We start from the raw sequence: 17,176 nt of genomic DNA on the forward strand, positions 1-17,176 counted from the left end.
TTTATGCAGATCCCTAGTAAAGATTCCTAGTAGCGACGCCAGACGGCGCCAGTGTTGCATAATTGGCGCGATTTTTTCGTAGTGACTTTCTTTTATTCGCGCCATATGTGAAAGCTGTGTATCTCCTCGCTGAATACGTATTCGTTTCTTGTAATAATTTATAAGTTGTTGACGATCAATGTGTGCCTATATTTTCTCTATTGAAACATATAAACAACGCTTGGAGTCTTCGTTGATTGTTTATTAAATAAGAATACGTCCATTTTTATTCGTTATGGGTAAGAAATATACACGCATATATATTTACAATAATATCTTTTATCAGATTTGTATTTGATATGTATGTATAACATAACGTATATATTTATTTTTATAAAGATTTTCAAATTTTTATACGAGGAGATAATTTGTTATGTTGAAAAAATATGATACTTGACAAAATTTGTATAATTTTATGACTATAATTTACGAATTATTTTATAAAATGAAATTTAGGTTACATTTTGTCAAATTTTCATATCACATATGCCATAGCATATAAATTTTCTAAATTCCATACAAATAAATAATTTGTTTTGTAGCAAAAGGATATTTAAAAAATCGGTCTAATTTTGTTTTTTTATAATTTCGAAATAATTTCATAAAATAGATTTTTAGGTTATACATACATATATACATATATATATATATATGTACATGGGGTAACCCCAAATATATTAGGATTCAATACTTGATGGGATAAGATATTTTATGATGTAAATAGTAAATAAGAAAAGAGTGGATTTTTATGATTTTTCAAAAGACAGCGTTTCAAAAAGTCATAAAACTTTTATGAAGAGAAGGCCATCCGCATGCGGTGCGTCGCATTGCGTTTAGATTTTTGGATGAAATTGTACGAGTTGCTTGCTAGTAGTAGATGGGTCGGTAGTCCATGGTGGGAGCTGTTCTTTGGGTGGGCGTTGCTGGGTCGATACAGGGTGGATATCGTCGTCAGTCGCAAGAAACGCACCACAGGGTCGGACGAATATTCTCTTTGCCAAATATTATTTATATATTTTATTTATTTTTCCAACTTTCGTCTCAAAGTAAACAAAAATATGACAGCAATGTTATACGTAACAATAATGTATAATAAAATATAAATAAATAATATATAAGAATTTTCAGTAAAAAATAATAATAAACTATTATAATATTATATATAAATAATATTTTATGCTGGGTCGAGGCTTATAAATTATATCTTAATTATGAGTAAACAAAAAAATAGAGTTACGTTATCAACAAAATAGTTTACAAAAATCTTTTTTAATCGAATATACATTTTTTATTATTGGAATAAAAAAAAAGTAATTTATGTAACTTTAAGGAACAATCGAAATTGTCAGCTGAGACACGTGAATCAGCGAGCTCTAATATTTTTTCTATTGTAACTCGATACTATCATGGATCGGATTCCCATTGTAATTTTACTATCTTTTGTAATCACTCTTCGAAGAGATTCTCGAGGATTCGTACTATTCACGGAGCTTTACCAATGAATCTCTAACCGTGACGTTGATAAAAATGCCTGCTTTTAACGAAGGAAGAGAGAGAGAGAGAGAGAGAGAGAGAGAGAGAGAGAGAAGAGTTAGAACGAAACACTGAAATCGACACTTTATTATTTCGTTATCTGTGTTTGCTATTAAGACGGACTATTTATTAAACAAACAAACAAATGATCCAAGAACTCGATGCTACATGAAATTCGACAATCCTTTTTGTAAGAATTGAAAAAATGATAAAACTATAAGTCATTCATTCGTAAAATATTCTATATTTTACGTAATTAAATAAGCGACGGAAATATACCGGATGTACAAAATGAAGCATTACAAATTGTTATCTCGGAAACATGAAATTTTTAGCTTTGTCGAAAATATTTTTTTTATTAACCTTCAATTTTCCGATCATTATCGTCATTATACCTTTTTTATTAATATTCTTGGAGAACATAGCTGTGTACGTGCGCGCATAGAGAAGTCAACACGGTGCTCTCGGTAAATTTCCAAGTACGATGAATTTCTGCACGGATGCTGCAGTATGCACACATCAAGAGACGAACTGTAAATAGGCATACGCTCTGATGAACAAAGCTCGCGAATATCGGAATCGTCTATACACACAACAACAGATAGGTTTATTCAGAGTAAGCAGAATTTCTGTACAACTTTCAAAGATATTTATGTGTGTCCTTGATGTATGTACATATGTACAGGTATAGCTAATCGAAAGAATTAAAAAATGACAGAGAGAGAGAGAGGAGAGAGAGGATGGGGGAGGGAGATAAGAAATGAACAAGATTTTTATTCTCGAGAAATCTTAACGATAATCGACATTATCCTTCCTCTTTATGGACAAAATTATTATCAAAACATTTTACAAAATTATATCGATCTATCTTTTCTCTCGAATTCGATGTTACGTTCGACACAATCAATTTTTATCTCCGTCATTTTCTATTTTTGTTTTTGTCTCTTCCTCTTTTTCGTTCATCCATCTATTCTTGATCGTAAATAGAGTCATATATTCGCTCGTAGACATCGAGTCACGTTTTCTCAAAGATTTATATCGATAGAAGATCGAGGTGAACGAGTTTACGATAAAAAAAATAAAAAAAGAAAAAAGTAAATAAATGTAATAAAATTCTTTCGTCTCTATCTCTACCTCATGTTCTTCGGAAAAAGAAAACCGTTCTAATACTAATTCATTATTTTTATATATGTACGAATAGGAAGCTACACATTTGTGCAATGGATGCAATTTCACGACAGAGAAATACCGATTTCCATTTGTACTCTCTCGGTGCCGTCGGTGTGCAATGCGAATCAAGAACTATATAATATATATGTAGACGCTGCATTAGTCTCGTTTAACCGTTGAACGCGTATCGGTTATATCGACGAAATATTTTATTATGACATCGATGGAACGTTGATCGGTCCTTTTGTCAGGACACAAAAAGAAAAACTTAGGCGATTAATTCTCTGTCGTCGACGTATACAAGTACATATGGTATATCAGACACGATACGTTTTACTATTGATTATTTATACGCTCATGTATCCGATCAGCGCGTAAATAAGTATACATATAATTTATAAATTATTCCACGGAATATATATATATATATGTATTCATATTCCATGCTAATATAATATTAATATTATAATCTAGATATAATATAATATTCACCGAGATGATAAATTCGGAACGTCCAAATCACAGGTTGTGAAATATAAAACTAGAGTATAGATTCGTACATTACGTAAGAACGTAGAAATATAGCGACTAGCCTTGAAAGAAATTCTAGGGTACGATTTTGTAGGAAAAACCGTAGCAATGTAAGTGGCAGTATTCTCGATGAAGAACGGAACACGAATCCGTATTCCACGGTTGCCAATCAGCGAGATGTGCTGAACGAGAACAAGAAGAAGTCGAGCGTTCTTTTGAAAAGGGAGAAACTTTCCAACGATGACCATCGAAGTGGAATATGGTAATGCGAGAAGTAAGATCTGTACGAATGCGTTGAGAATTTTCTTCGAATCTGGCTACGTTATGTATTCACACCAATATACACGCTTATGTATCTACTTATATGTACCTATGTACGTGTGTCATATCAAGTCTACTCTCGAAATAATATTGTTCCGAGAGATATCTCGTTGTTGAAAATGTAACGTTCGATGCACCGTAAATCTATTAAGAGAGGCAATTAGTATCTCTTAATGATGTTTCGTTAGCCAAATAGATAGTAATTTATCTTGGCTTAATTGCTTATCCCTGCTGTTTATCTCGTTATACACATTTTTATTTGATTTGATTTTAATTAACACCTAGACAACCCATCTCAATAACGATATTTTTTCAATGACTTTTCACAAAGGTAATTTACATAGCTCGACCTAAAGTTTGTACCTTCAACTACGTGCCATTTTGTGCCACTACGAAATATTACAATTCACGCAAACACGCAAGTATGATACTTATCGTACGGCGAACTTACATTACTATTCATCGTTTTCTTAATATCGATGAAACACGCTTCTTCATTGTGTACATAGAAAATTTTTTTTTTCTTCCTCTAATTGCGTGAATTCATATTTTTTATTTTCATCAAAAGACGTAACAATATCGTAAATATACAATAATAATTGTTTAAAGAAAGTTAATTTTCTTATCTCGTCGATAAATCATTTTCACGATTCGATGTTGAGTTAATTTCGTGATCGTATCTTTTCTCTTTCTTTATTAAATATTAGTAAAAAATTATGGTAGACGCTTCGTTAAGTAGCTTTACTCGTTGATGCTTTTATTTTCGATAGAAACTAGATGTTTTTCTACCGACGAAACCGAAATCGCTGACGCATCCTATTTTCTTTGACCCTGTTTTCAATCTCTAAATATTCCACGCTTTATCGAGCACTTTTGTTATAACTTTGTGACGACCGGATGTAGTATATTATCTGTGTACTATACAAACACGAAATTACGAATGTTTTTGTCGAATTGTACACACGTGTTATACACGTTCATATTATTTTTTACATATACATTTTATTATTTACATATTATTTACATATACATATGTATTCGCGTATAATATTCGTATTATTATTTACATACATGTATATACATATATATATATATATATATATGTATATTATACATTCCATACGTAACAAATATACAATATTTTGTTCCAGATGATATCGCTACATGGAAAATGCTAATCATTTGATCCCAGGTTCCAGATTAACAAACGACGTTCTGGAGGTAATAACTATACTAAATCTATTTGCATACTACTCGGGGAAAGTTACGCAGGATAAAATTTGCGAGTAATCGTTTCTAATCCCTGATCTACGCAACTATTCGAAGAAAGTACCGACGTTTCGCAGAGCTATTTCACTTCTCTGTAGATAGAAATTTGCATCGTCATAGTTATATCGGAAATATGGTAGAATCGTTCGATAGAAATTCATTTTATAACTTTATGAAAATTCGCTTTCTGTTTAGGACAATTCGTAATATTTTCATTAGTAAAGAAAATGTTGAAGTCGCATTTACGCGGAAGCTTCGATCAAATACGAACTTAACTGCGAGATAGATATTTATAAGGATACGCGTGTGCCTATGTATACGATTTTCTTTCTGTTCTTTCATTCATAAATATTTTGGCACGTTTCCAACGTCATTCGTATCTTTCTTGCGAGTTCGTCACGACGAATCTTCCTAGATGCGAGCAATTATAATTAGGAAACAAAGAGGGAAACGGTTGACAATAGTCGGCAAAATGATCGAGGAATTTAAAGCGAACAAAGAAAATAGGAAGAATGAAAGATTTGGGATTTCGCGGTAGAAAGGGTGCTGACTGAAACGAAATCGTTTCCAGTATGGAGAGTTACCCGTACGATATCTATGTATGTACTCGCGAGAATACGTCAACGCTCGCGAGGCCTCCTCTTTTATTCATGAGGACAGGCGAAAAAGCGATCCGGAGTGGACGTTTAAAGTCAATCGATCCGCATCGATGGATTTAAAGCAAATCCCAGTTCTCGGTCGCCACGACACCGGGTCATCTGTCATGCGATCGTTTCACCAAACTACGTGTCCTAGCCCTCGTGACATCGATATTTTCCACGTGAATTTATATCTATTGTATGTACGTATCAAATTATTTTTATGATTTATATCGATATACGTACAAAACTATTCGCACGATGTGTTTATATGCATTAACCGTTCTTACGGTTCATACGTATCCACGTATCTTTGTTTTCGAACGTACAAGATCGTTTCTATGATTTCTACTTACGTACAAAACTAGTCGTATCGATGTGTATACCGAGCTGGCCGATAAATAATATTGAAACTTTTATTATTTGACATCTAAATAAAACGGCGAGACAAAAGGAAAATGGGATAAATGGGATAAAAACAGTAGTACGGCGTTGGATTGGCCAGCGAGCAGTGTTAGTAATTTTAATTAAAAATATCGATGTCGTTTATTTGGATATAAGATAGTAGAAAAGATACTATTATTATTTATTCAGATGGGACACTGAAAATCTCTCTTATCACGTATCCAATACGTATATTTCGCGTCTAAATACTTATATCCAGCTACGTTATGTCTATCGGAAGAAAAAAAAGCACAAGTATCTATATATTTATATGACCTAAACGACAAATGGATTGTCTCTCTAATAGTATATATTCTCAAGAACTATACGAAGAACAAGTTAGTTGAAAACGATCTCGTTTCAAATCCGTCCTACGTCCTATAAAAGTTGGATGACGAAGCTATCAAGTCGAGAGTTCGTTTACTGCTTTCTCGAATCCTCTCCGTGTACGCCGTTAATCGCACTTAATTATCTATTTTCAATTAAGTTCCTAGAGTCAGTATCAACGAAATAGGAAGAAGAAGAGGAAGAAGAAGAAGAAGAAGAAGAAGAAAAGGGCGAAAGCTTTCGGCGAGTTTTGCCGTAAAAAGTTGTAAGAGGTCGTAAGAAATTTTTGTTTTTTGTCAATAGCGCAATCGAGATTAGCGATTTGGAAGGACGGTTCTTTAATAAGGACGTCGATTACGTTTCTGCTCGATGTTCGGTAAAATCGGTTTGTCTGACTTTGAGAAAACGAGAGGGAGGGACGAAGATAGACCGAGAAAACGATCGGTAAGAGAAAAAGAAAAGAAAGGAAAAGGAAGAAACGAAGGATCGGGAAATGGAATAAAATGTAAAAGGACTATAGCGGTGGAGGAAGAAAAGGAAGGGGAAGGAGAGGGGATGAAAGAGAGGGTAGTCGTTTTCTCCCCGTAGAAGACGTGGGGAAGAGACGATGGGAGAGAGCCGCGTTCTCCGGTTCGAACGTAGTCGCGCCTGCGCGACGTTTACCCCACGCACCAGCACGTAATGTCACCGTTGAGCCAGTCTGACGCCAGGCGCCGCGAAGCTATGACGTCACTGGTTCGCGCTTTGCCGACGTACTTACTTTTCTCGCCAACAACGGTAAGAAGCTCATGAATGAAATCTCGCTATTTCGACGGTTCGAACAGCTACGGTCATTTTTCACGAAAAATACGAATTTCTTCCTGCGTCCTTCTTGGTTATATAGGAGTCGGGCAAACGGACAGACGGACAAACGGACAGACAGATAGACAGACAGACAGGCAGAGAGAGAGAGAGAGAGAGAGAGAGAGAGGGAGAGAGAGAGAGAGAGAGAGAGAGAGAGAGAGAGAGTAGCCAATACCGAAAATTCCTGGACCACCTCTATCGACTCGAGACGCAGTCCGATAGTCAAGCCAAACAGTACAGCTTCCTCTTTCCGCATTGCGATTTTCAAAAGGCATAGCATATCCCCTTTTCTATCGCTAAGTCAAAATTATACCGATTTCGTCAGTAACTTCGGAACGTTCTTTTCTCATTCGTCCTGTTCATTCTTTCTTCCTTCTTTATAGTTTTTTTTTTGTCTTCTTGATCCGATTTTTTTTCCTGTTAAGCCTTCCCTCCCTAACGAGTTCTTCTCTCGCCGACGACTTAAGTGGAACGTTGCCACCCACATGATACTCGAGTGCTGCTGCCACCCGCGGTTTGTCAATATCTGCTTTAGTTTATGAATGGGACTCTACGTACACCTACAATCCAGGCGCACACGCGCGCGAGTGTTATCGCGTCGATAACCAGTTGCGCCGATTTGAAAAAAGGAAAATCAAATCGAACCAATTCTTTCGTCCATATCTCGATTCTTTCCGTAATCGAACTATCTCAATATTTTTGTTCTTTTTTTCTTTTCATTTTTTGACTATTTTCCTATTTCCCTAGAATACGCATCGTTGCATATGAAAAGAAATGCATTCGATCGAAGCTCCAGCTTATCCTATTCTATTCTCCTCAATTGTTATCTCGATTCGACGAGTCGTTTCATTCAACCAACAAAATACAGATCTTGCGAATAGCATATTTTTTTTCTCTCTTTCTTTTTAATTTTCTTTTTTTTTCTCTTTCTTTTCTTTTTTGTACAGTTTCTTTTGTAAACGAAAGCGCATACACGAGCGCGCACCTGCTGGTGTCGCGTTAGAGAGATCGAGGTCAAGGGTGCAGCACGACCTCGACCGGAAGTGAATCCTGCTTCACCAAAGATAAGGGAGAACTCTCTTGCGGAAACTTTACGTTCTTCCTGCGATTTCTCCTTGTCTGTCTGAAGGATTTCCTTTCTCGTTCTTCTCTCTCTCTCTCTCTCTCTCTCTCTTTCTCTGTCTCTCCTCTTTCTTTCTTTATCTCTAGGTCCTTCTATTTCGCGATTAAACGTCATGAATGTCTCTTCATTAATTATTTAACCGAAACGTCTACTCGACTAGAGAAACTTTCTATAAGTAAAATATGTTATCGTAATCGAGCGTATTGAAGTGAATCGTGTTATATAGAACGATGACAAAAAGCAATTATCTTCGTACCAAGAGTCTTTCGACGTCCTCGTTAAAGAGGCCAATGAAAAATCATTAAAATTTCTAATTACGTTTCCTCAAACATCCTAAAAAAATCCATTAAAGTCTCCGTCATCTTTTTTGTATTTTCTCGAGAGAAAAATTCTTGAGATTTTGATGAGAAAAATCGAACGAAGGTAAGAACAAGATCGTTCGATTTTGAAAGTAAATTTTTTGGTACGATTGTTTTTCGTGATCGTTCTCGAAAGAGAAACAAGAAAGGAAGAAAAAAAAAGAGAGAATCCTCGAGGGCAATCGGGTCGTCGAAATCGAAGTAGCGAGATTCGATGAGGATCGAACTGGAACGAGATTATATCGGTAAAGCTCAACGTATAAGGAATTCGACTGGCTTTCCAGCAAACTTCTCCAGACGTCTCTCGAGGATCGGCCCAAGTGCGAGATCGCAACGTGAAATTATCGAGAAGTCTTTCGGAACTCGCACGGATGTTCTCATCGACGAGCTAAAGTTTCTGTATATCCAAATTGAATCCTTTCGAAAACTTTTGTCCAAGACTTTTTAAGGATAGAGATAGAGTAAGTTTTTGTTTTGTAGTAGTAACGAACGACGAAGAAAGAAAAGAAAACTTGAATCGATCGTAAGAATGTGTTGAACTATAAGCTCGAAACAAGTGAAATCGTAACTCGATTCGAAATATTTCGATCGACAGTGCAATCGATCGCAAAGAATTGTCTCGAAAGACTTTACTCGATCGAGAGTGAATCGAAAGGGAAAAACAAAGTGATTTTGAGAAAAGAACGCGTCGAAGGATAGAGCTGAATCTCTCGACGATTTTTTTCAAGTACGTCTTCTCTCGTCTCGTCGAATTCGTCTAATAAGTCGAGCGGCGATGCACGGTGAACGGTGAGAGTTATTTCTTCGAGAAAGAGAAAACATATTTACGTTGTTCGGATATTCGTCGAGGGAGAAAAGTTTTTCGTCGAAGGAGATAAAAAGAAAAGAAATAAAAAGAAGACGACGAAGGCAGTCATCGAAAATGGGCAAGAAAAATAGCAAGCTCAAGCAGGATACCATCGATCGACTTACCACCGCTACTTATTGTAAGTAAAATTATATAATGATTGATGGAAGAAACGAAGAGAGGAGAAAAACATTACCGAGAACAATTTCAAACCAAATTTTTTCAATCGGAAACAAGATCGCCGAACGAATTCGAAGCAAAATCGGAAAAAAAAATTTTCGATGAAATTTGTAACCAAATTTCGACCAAACTCGTATCCTCCGACATTCTCGAGTTTTATAAATCATGCTCTGTATTCGTAATCACGACCGTTTTTATTTTTCTTTTCTTTGGCATTCGCATTTGGTTTCATGATCGGTACCGACCGACTTTAGAAACGTTCCACTTTCGTATTGTTCTCTTTCTCGCGTCTTCTCTCGCATCCGTCGTTTACCACGTTTCTACTCGATAGAGGAATAATACTGTGCGAGAGTCGTCAGATACGATCGAACTTCCAGGAACGCGTTCCTTTCATCAACGAAGAAGAAATCATTATAGAATAATTCGATTTGAACGATCGTTGACTTTAAAACATTTCTATAAAAAAGGTTTCTGCAAATTGATTATTCTTAATTAATCCTCTATAACTCAATTATTATACCTATATAAACAAATAAATATCATATAACGCGAAGCTTGTATATTTGCGATACGTTCCCTGTTTATATCATTGTATATAAAGCAACGTGCACTTTATATGCATATAAACATTTTGTGTATTGCTATACGATATGAATATATTCATATTTAGCAGCAGCCAATCGCATTAACTTTGGTACGTTCTTGGTCAAAACTAATGTCATGTACGCGAAACTGAAATAGTATTAATATTAGGGGTTACAGTGGATTAATTTTAATTTTTTCATTTTAATGACTTCGTTAGATATCGTTTCGTATTGGTGTGTGTTTCTATATATATATATATATATATGTACGTATGTATGACGTATATATGTATGTATGTATACATGCACAAACGCACGCACATTAACAAAATACTCTTGCGTCTTGATATGATTTATCTCGATGTAGGAGCGTTTAATACAATATGTACATTGAAAGGAAAAGCTTTGCAAGTCTTAGGCCATAGTAGTAAAAGGAATGGTAATGTAACGGACAGACGATGCTTATTGTTCGCAAGGATACACTGTCTCAGGGTGTTTACACTCGATGAACGTAGCCAAGAAGCGCGGAGTCATTAGCCGACACAATGCGTTTAGTTATCCCCTTTAACGATCCGTGTAATCCAGTCTCATTTAGCTCGTCAGTTAAACACCCTCTTCTCCAATGGCGATTTGTATCTAACGCGTCGTAACGAAGGATTTTAATGAGCCTGCCGTTTCAAACGAATTGGAGAATAGCGATGGATACTATATATTCGAAGTAATCCTCTTTCCTCTTCTTATTTTTCTTCAAGGAAAAACTTTTATCGAGTTAAATGTAAATCTCGATGACCAAACTCGAAAGGTAGCTTGTATTTTTCCTTTCTCTCTCTCTCTCTCTTTTTTTGTTTTTATTTTTTGTCCTATTCCTTTTTATTCCACTTATTTAACGTCCTTATTTTTATTCAACTTGGATCGATTCGAATGATTATTTTATCCTGGGACGATCTCCCTATATTTTCTTTCTTTTTTCGCATGTGGGAACCATATCCGTCGTCTATCCACTTCCGCAGTGGGATACCTGGTTTCGTGTGTCATTATATACTATTATGAGGACCCTTTTTTAGGTATGGAATAGGGAAGCAGCTAGTTTATTAAACTCATCGATCGAAGCGATTTATATTTATATTCTCTTCGTTCGAATATATTATATTTAAATCGCTACTTTTGTTAGATAAGAGATTCTTTTTTTTACGTGAAACGACACGATTTCGAACACGATCGTCAAATTCTTCGATTCGATATTTTTCTTTTCTTTTTTCTCCCTTTTTTTTTAAACATACCTTTGAGAGTTTCAAAGGAAACGTTCTAATATGATAAACTTTTTGGTACACCCTGTATTTAGAAACGATAGCCTTATCAGATCGAGTTCTTCGAAATTCCTCGATCTCTGACAATACGTCTCGAAGATAAACGAGAACGTAGCTATTGTGAAGCGAACGTTTCAAAAGGAAATTAACGATAGCATGAACTGGATCAAACGTTCGTTTAACAACTAAGTGCACAGTATAAAGCGCGTCCTTCTCTTTGCTATCGTTATTAACTAACTTTTCTCTGTTATAAAATTCTGATTAAAAATCTTGACATTTATCACTTTAAATTACATTATATCATTTCGTTATTACAATTGATTCTATCGTATTTTCAAAAAAAAAAAATAATAATTTTTGTAATTTCTTATTAGCGCTAAAAAAATATTCTTCTCTCGAACATATTATAAAAACGTAGGTAAATCAGAACGTTAAACGTTCCAAACGATATTTTTTTTTCAGTTGAGATTAAAAGGCGGAAGTGTCATAGCGAGAAACGAGAAGGCTCGTTTTATTCAACGTCTGTCGATCCTATTTTCTATCCATCCTTTTTCCATATGCACGCAGTAAAAGAGGACACGTGTTTCATACAATATAACGAGACAATAGGATACGTTGCTGGCCCTGTTATCGGTTCTAGAAAAAAGTTTGCTTTTTTCCTATCATAAAAAAAGAGAGAGAGAGACAAAGGGTGGCTGGAGAGTCAAAAAGAAGAAAAAAAAAAGAAAAGAATGTTCGCAAGGAGGGGTGAAAGTCGATGCTCTTTCTCTTTCTCTTTCCGTACCTCTATCTCCGCATATATATATATATATACGTACGTATACATATAATATATGTATGCAGATATATATACGAGAGTACATAACCGAGCAACGTTCGTTTTAGTTTAGCTATCGTTTCTGCCTACAGGCGGGATCGTAGGATATATGCGAAACGATGGCGGCGGTGGTGGTGGCGGCGGCGGCGGCGGCGGTGGCGGCGGCGAGAGGGCGAGGCGAGGACGAACGACGATCGATGTCTGTGCTTTTCCACTCTTTGGTCACGCACCTACGAATGCATACGACGAGAAAACTCGCTTCGGTTCTTCGTGTGCGCGAACCACCCCTCGACAATTACTACACCTCCTTCCCTCCCACCCCCAACCACCCTCATTTTACTGATTCTCCACCCTCGAGAGACCGTTCCAATTTATTTTCATACTTTCGTACCGTATTCTACGATCAAATTTTCGCGCTCTCCAAAGATAGAATGTGACCAAAGAGGAACGACTATTTATTGTCTTTTTGTCTTCTATTTACATTTATATATATATATATCTTTCTTCCTCTTTCCCTTTTTATTGCACTCTCTCTGTCTCTTTCTATTCCTATTCCTATTGCTTTTGCCCCTATTCCTCTTTCCTATTACCCTTGTCCTCTATTTCTTTCTCTTTCTATCGCTCTTCTCTGCCCTTTTCTCTTACTGACGTTCTTTTTCTTTTCCTCTTCCGCTTTCTAGTTCTCTTTATTTCTCTTTCCCTTTCTCTCTTCTTTTCTTTTTCTTTCCTTTCCTTTCTTTTCTTTTCTTTTCTTCTTTATTTCTCTTTCCTCATCTCTTGTCATAATTTATTTAGGAAGCGAGATTTCTAAAAGAACACGTATATCAAAGAAAATATGAATTTCTTCTACTAACGAGCGTTTAACGTTACGTACTTTTGCTCGCTTTTACGTGTTAAGTAAACGTTATAGTTGTTACTTGGTTAGAATTTAAAGAGACATTATAATGTTACTTTTTAAGTAAAAACTTGAGAAATATTTTTTATCTTTCTCCATTTTGTTTTTTTTTTTCTTACCAATTTAATGTCTCGAGAACATTTTTCTCGATATAAAGGACAAGTTCAATCGAATTCCTTCGTTCGCAGTGAACTTTCGGATCGGGTTAGAAAAAGAAAAAGAAAGAGAGAGAAAATAGGAAGTCGGGCTTGGTTGGTCGAGGAAGCAGAAAACGAATCTTCCTTTGCTAATATCGACGACAACGAACTATGTCGGAGAGGTCGTTTGATCGATATCCTCGAATAGTACGAAGGTATTGTCGTCATCGATGTATTATATTATATATTATCCCATAAAATCGAGCATTATTGTAAAATCGTCGATATACGTCATAAAATATTCTATAATTTTAGAAATGACTCGTGCAATTTGATAAACGCATACTCGTATATAATATCCGTATATACGCGGAAAAAAAATACCTATCTACGAAGAGGGAGAAAAAGAAGTATTTTTAATTTCGCAAAATACAATTTATATAAATTATTTAACGACGATAAGTAATCCTATACGATAGAAAGTCATTATAGATTTAATAAAGGATAAATAAAATAAATCGAATGATCGCATAATCCATAAATAATTATTATATGCAACGCTATATACAACGATAATCCAACTATATACAACTATATACAATGATAATCCAATACATCTCTCTCTCTCTCTCTCTCTCTCTCTCTCTCTCTCTCGGATAAAACTAATTGCGATTGGATCGGTTAGCTGCATACCTACAAGTTGCACTTATTATTCTTCCTCTATAAAGTTTTTCGTATTTCAAGACGTTTCTTCGATCTTCGTTTATTACGTTTGAAAAATATAATTGATGTTTGTTCATCGAACATTACCTGCGAGAGAGAATTCGAAGGTCGATCGATAATGATGCAGTAGCACCAGCTTGTCTAGATATTACACGTGTGCACAAGTGTGGCTGAACAATTACCGGTCCGGTTGCCTCGACGACCCTTCATTTTCCAACTTCTGAGAGCACTCGCTCGTCCGTAAAACGATGTAATCCTCTCTACCATGTTTCTCCTTTTTCCGAAACGGGCTTGAAACGCTTTTTAAATTTTTACTAATCAATCCTTTTTTTGTTGTTTTTTTTTTTTTTCATTAATATTATTTATGACACGAGATATTGCATGTGTCAACGCTTTTAAAATTTTTATATATTTATTTATTTACTAATTAAAATCTCTCGAAAGAATTTTTTTATCTCATTTATTTTTTAAAATGTCGGTGTGGGCGCGCGCGTGAGATTTTATCGAACGATCGATCGATCAATCGATCAATTTTTTATTTACGGCACGATACGTTATCTCGAATCAAATTTTTTAACGATATCATGTCTTATTTTGCCTTTTTGAATGTTTTATTATTAAAATGTTTCTCTTGTATTTTGAATTTGTTTCCTTGTAAAATACAAGTACAATACGATCTCTTAATCGTATCAATTATCAAAATATTTTGTCATTTGAACGAGCTATTATCCAAACAGGCTATTGCCTTATCGTATCGATATCACATTTCCTATTGAAACAGACGCAGCTATTGATATATATTTTTACGCGTGTGCATGTGATATATATATACATATATATATATGTATACGTGTATATGTATGTACGTATGTGTATATATACTATGCAAATAATTCCGAACAGTTCGATCTGAATTTGACGTTTCAGAAAAGGGTTTTGATTTAGGACCTGTAGAGATTTCTGATCGATAAATAACGGTTTAGACAGATTGGAAATTTCATTTGATTTTCTTTGAAACGTAGGTATATAAATTTTGATATTGCATAGAAAAATATTCTGAAAATTTACTTAACCGAGTAATTAGATTAGAATTAGGTGATAGAGTGTTCTTTCACTGTGTTAAACTTCTTACAGTTAGTCTCGATCGCTATTCACCATGTACTAAGTAAATGAAGTAATATCAAAGTTCAATGGAATTAAGAAGTAATATAATCAAATAAGAAACTTATCGAAGAGGTTAATTATCGCGATCGAGTAATACTTTTTATCTAACGAATATTGATTTTTCATCTATGCAGAGAATTTTCACATAAAGGAATATGGTTTCTGTAAGTCGCCTAACTTTTCGAATTTTTTTTCTTCGAAAAAAAGCAAGGGAGAAAGAAAGAAAGAGAGAGTGAAAGAGAAATGGAGAAGAAAAATATGTACATTGCAATTCATTGGAGACACGCTTCGAGCTATTTTCCAAAGCTTCCGAGTTCTTCGTTTTTCCTCGACTTATACAAAATTTAACATAATTTTCCAAAGAAACGCTTTTCTTCCGAGAATAAAAGAGAGAACGAAGATAGCGAATAAAGAAGAAGATAGACTGTCAGACATTTCATTTTTTTGTTAAACCATGTCCTCAAATTCTCGCTTTTTTACTGGAAAGAAAATACCAGAGAAAATAAATTACGAATCCGTGGAAAGAAAAATGACTCTCTCTCTCTCTCTTTCTCGCGACTATTTTTTAATCGAAGCTGACAATATTAAAAAGAAGGAAAAACGGAGATTACGGAATGATCTAGAAGATCTCGTTTACGATTATCTCAAAATTAAAATGAAATATCCGAAGCAATTCTGCTGTGACCCGAAAGTAAGCTAATGCGTGTTTGAATATTTCGTGTTTCCCCGATGTCTTATATACTTATATATACAACACGTGCACATGTACGTAGATAGGCATATATATGTACATTTAGTAGGAAGTTACATTTAGTCCCGAAGCAAAGTCGACGCAATTAATCGCTTGAAGAGCAGCTTAATTGCTACTAATTGACTGGAGTAATCGGACTTTCGGCGTTTCTCATTTCCGATCGGATTTATCGACTTATAGTTTTGCTCGATAGATAGACCCTGCCAATGTCATTTATTTCATTCGGATTATTGGATTACACGATTGAAAAAAAAAAAAGAATAAAATTGCGCCAAGTTGATAATCTTATTTTTGTACACTTATATCACGTTGAAATGTTAAATGAACGATAATAATTAACACTCAAATTTTATCACTTATTTCATAGCAACAGGAATATAGTCATAGTATTAACTTTTTTTAATTTGATTTATCGATTTCTACATAGTCTAGAAAGTGCTTCAACACTTGGTCTTCTCTCCTTTGCAATAAAATACGATTACGTCGTGGTCGTGTCGATCATCGTGATGACCCTAAAACCACCCTGTTAAATCTCATAATTATCGATCAGGTTTCTTCAGGAATAGGTCTCGAGAAGACTTCAATCGTATCTTCAAGATGATGGTCCGGTAATAAAATCACCCTGTCATTTCCAAGTGGAAACGGTCTTGGTATTAAATTCTATGAGCTACTAACGAATTACTATCACGCTCGTGGAGTTAACGCTATGTGCTTGTAATTCTGTCATTTCTCGCCTCGTAATAGAATTAAAGTTAGAATGCGAGATGACGATGGACCCGTACGATATAAGAATAAGAGAGAGAGAGAGAGAGAGAGAGAGTGTATGTGTCGGATACTTTCACACGCTAGAAATGTCCTTTGTTCGACCAAAGGAAATTTATGAGACACTATAAAGCACTAGCTTGTGGTTACGATCGTACGTACACATGCGTATATACATACGTGTACGTATACACATATACGGGACGAACCTTTCGTGGCTCTTAGCATTTCGTGTATATAAGCAAGTCTTACAAGCATTCGAGTTTCCTACAGTGTAAAGTCATAATGAATAAATCAAAGTGTACAGTTCCGATGTTGTATAGTGTGTCTTCCTTGACAAATCATTTGTGAACGTATACGATTTCTATCTAAATTGATAATAGAGTTTTTCTTGCGAATATGCAAATCGAAT

The 17,176-nt window shown here is 35.1% G+C and overlaps 1 protein-coding gene across 1 annotated transcript in view; it reads left to right on the forward strand.

Moving 5' to 3' along the window:
* Positions 1 to 6,823: 6,823 nt before the first annotated feature.
* The window catches only part of LOC127069576 (frequenin-1), a 30,414-nt gene continuing 20,061 nt past the window's right edge, over positions 6,824 to 17,176 (forward strand). The window contains exons 1-2 of the mRNA XM_051006724.1: positions 6,824 to 7,049; positions 8,882 to 9,583. Coding sequence (XP_050862681.1) covers positions 9,520 to 9,583 — 64 coding nt within the window. The 5' untranslated portion in view covers positions 6,824 to 7,049; positions 8,882 to 9,519. The remainder of the gene's footprint in view (positions 7,050 to 8,881; positions 9,584 to 17,176) is intronic.

This window comes from Vespula vulgaris, chromosome 15 (assembly GCF_905475345.1).
Source record: "Vespula vulgaris chromosome 15, iyVesVulg1.1, whole genome shotgun sequence".
Taxonomy (NCBI): Eukaryota; Metazoa; Arthropoda; class Insecta; order Hymenoptera; family Vespidae; genus Vespula; species Vespula vulgaris.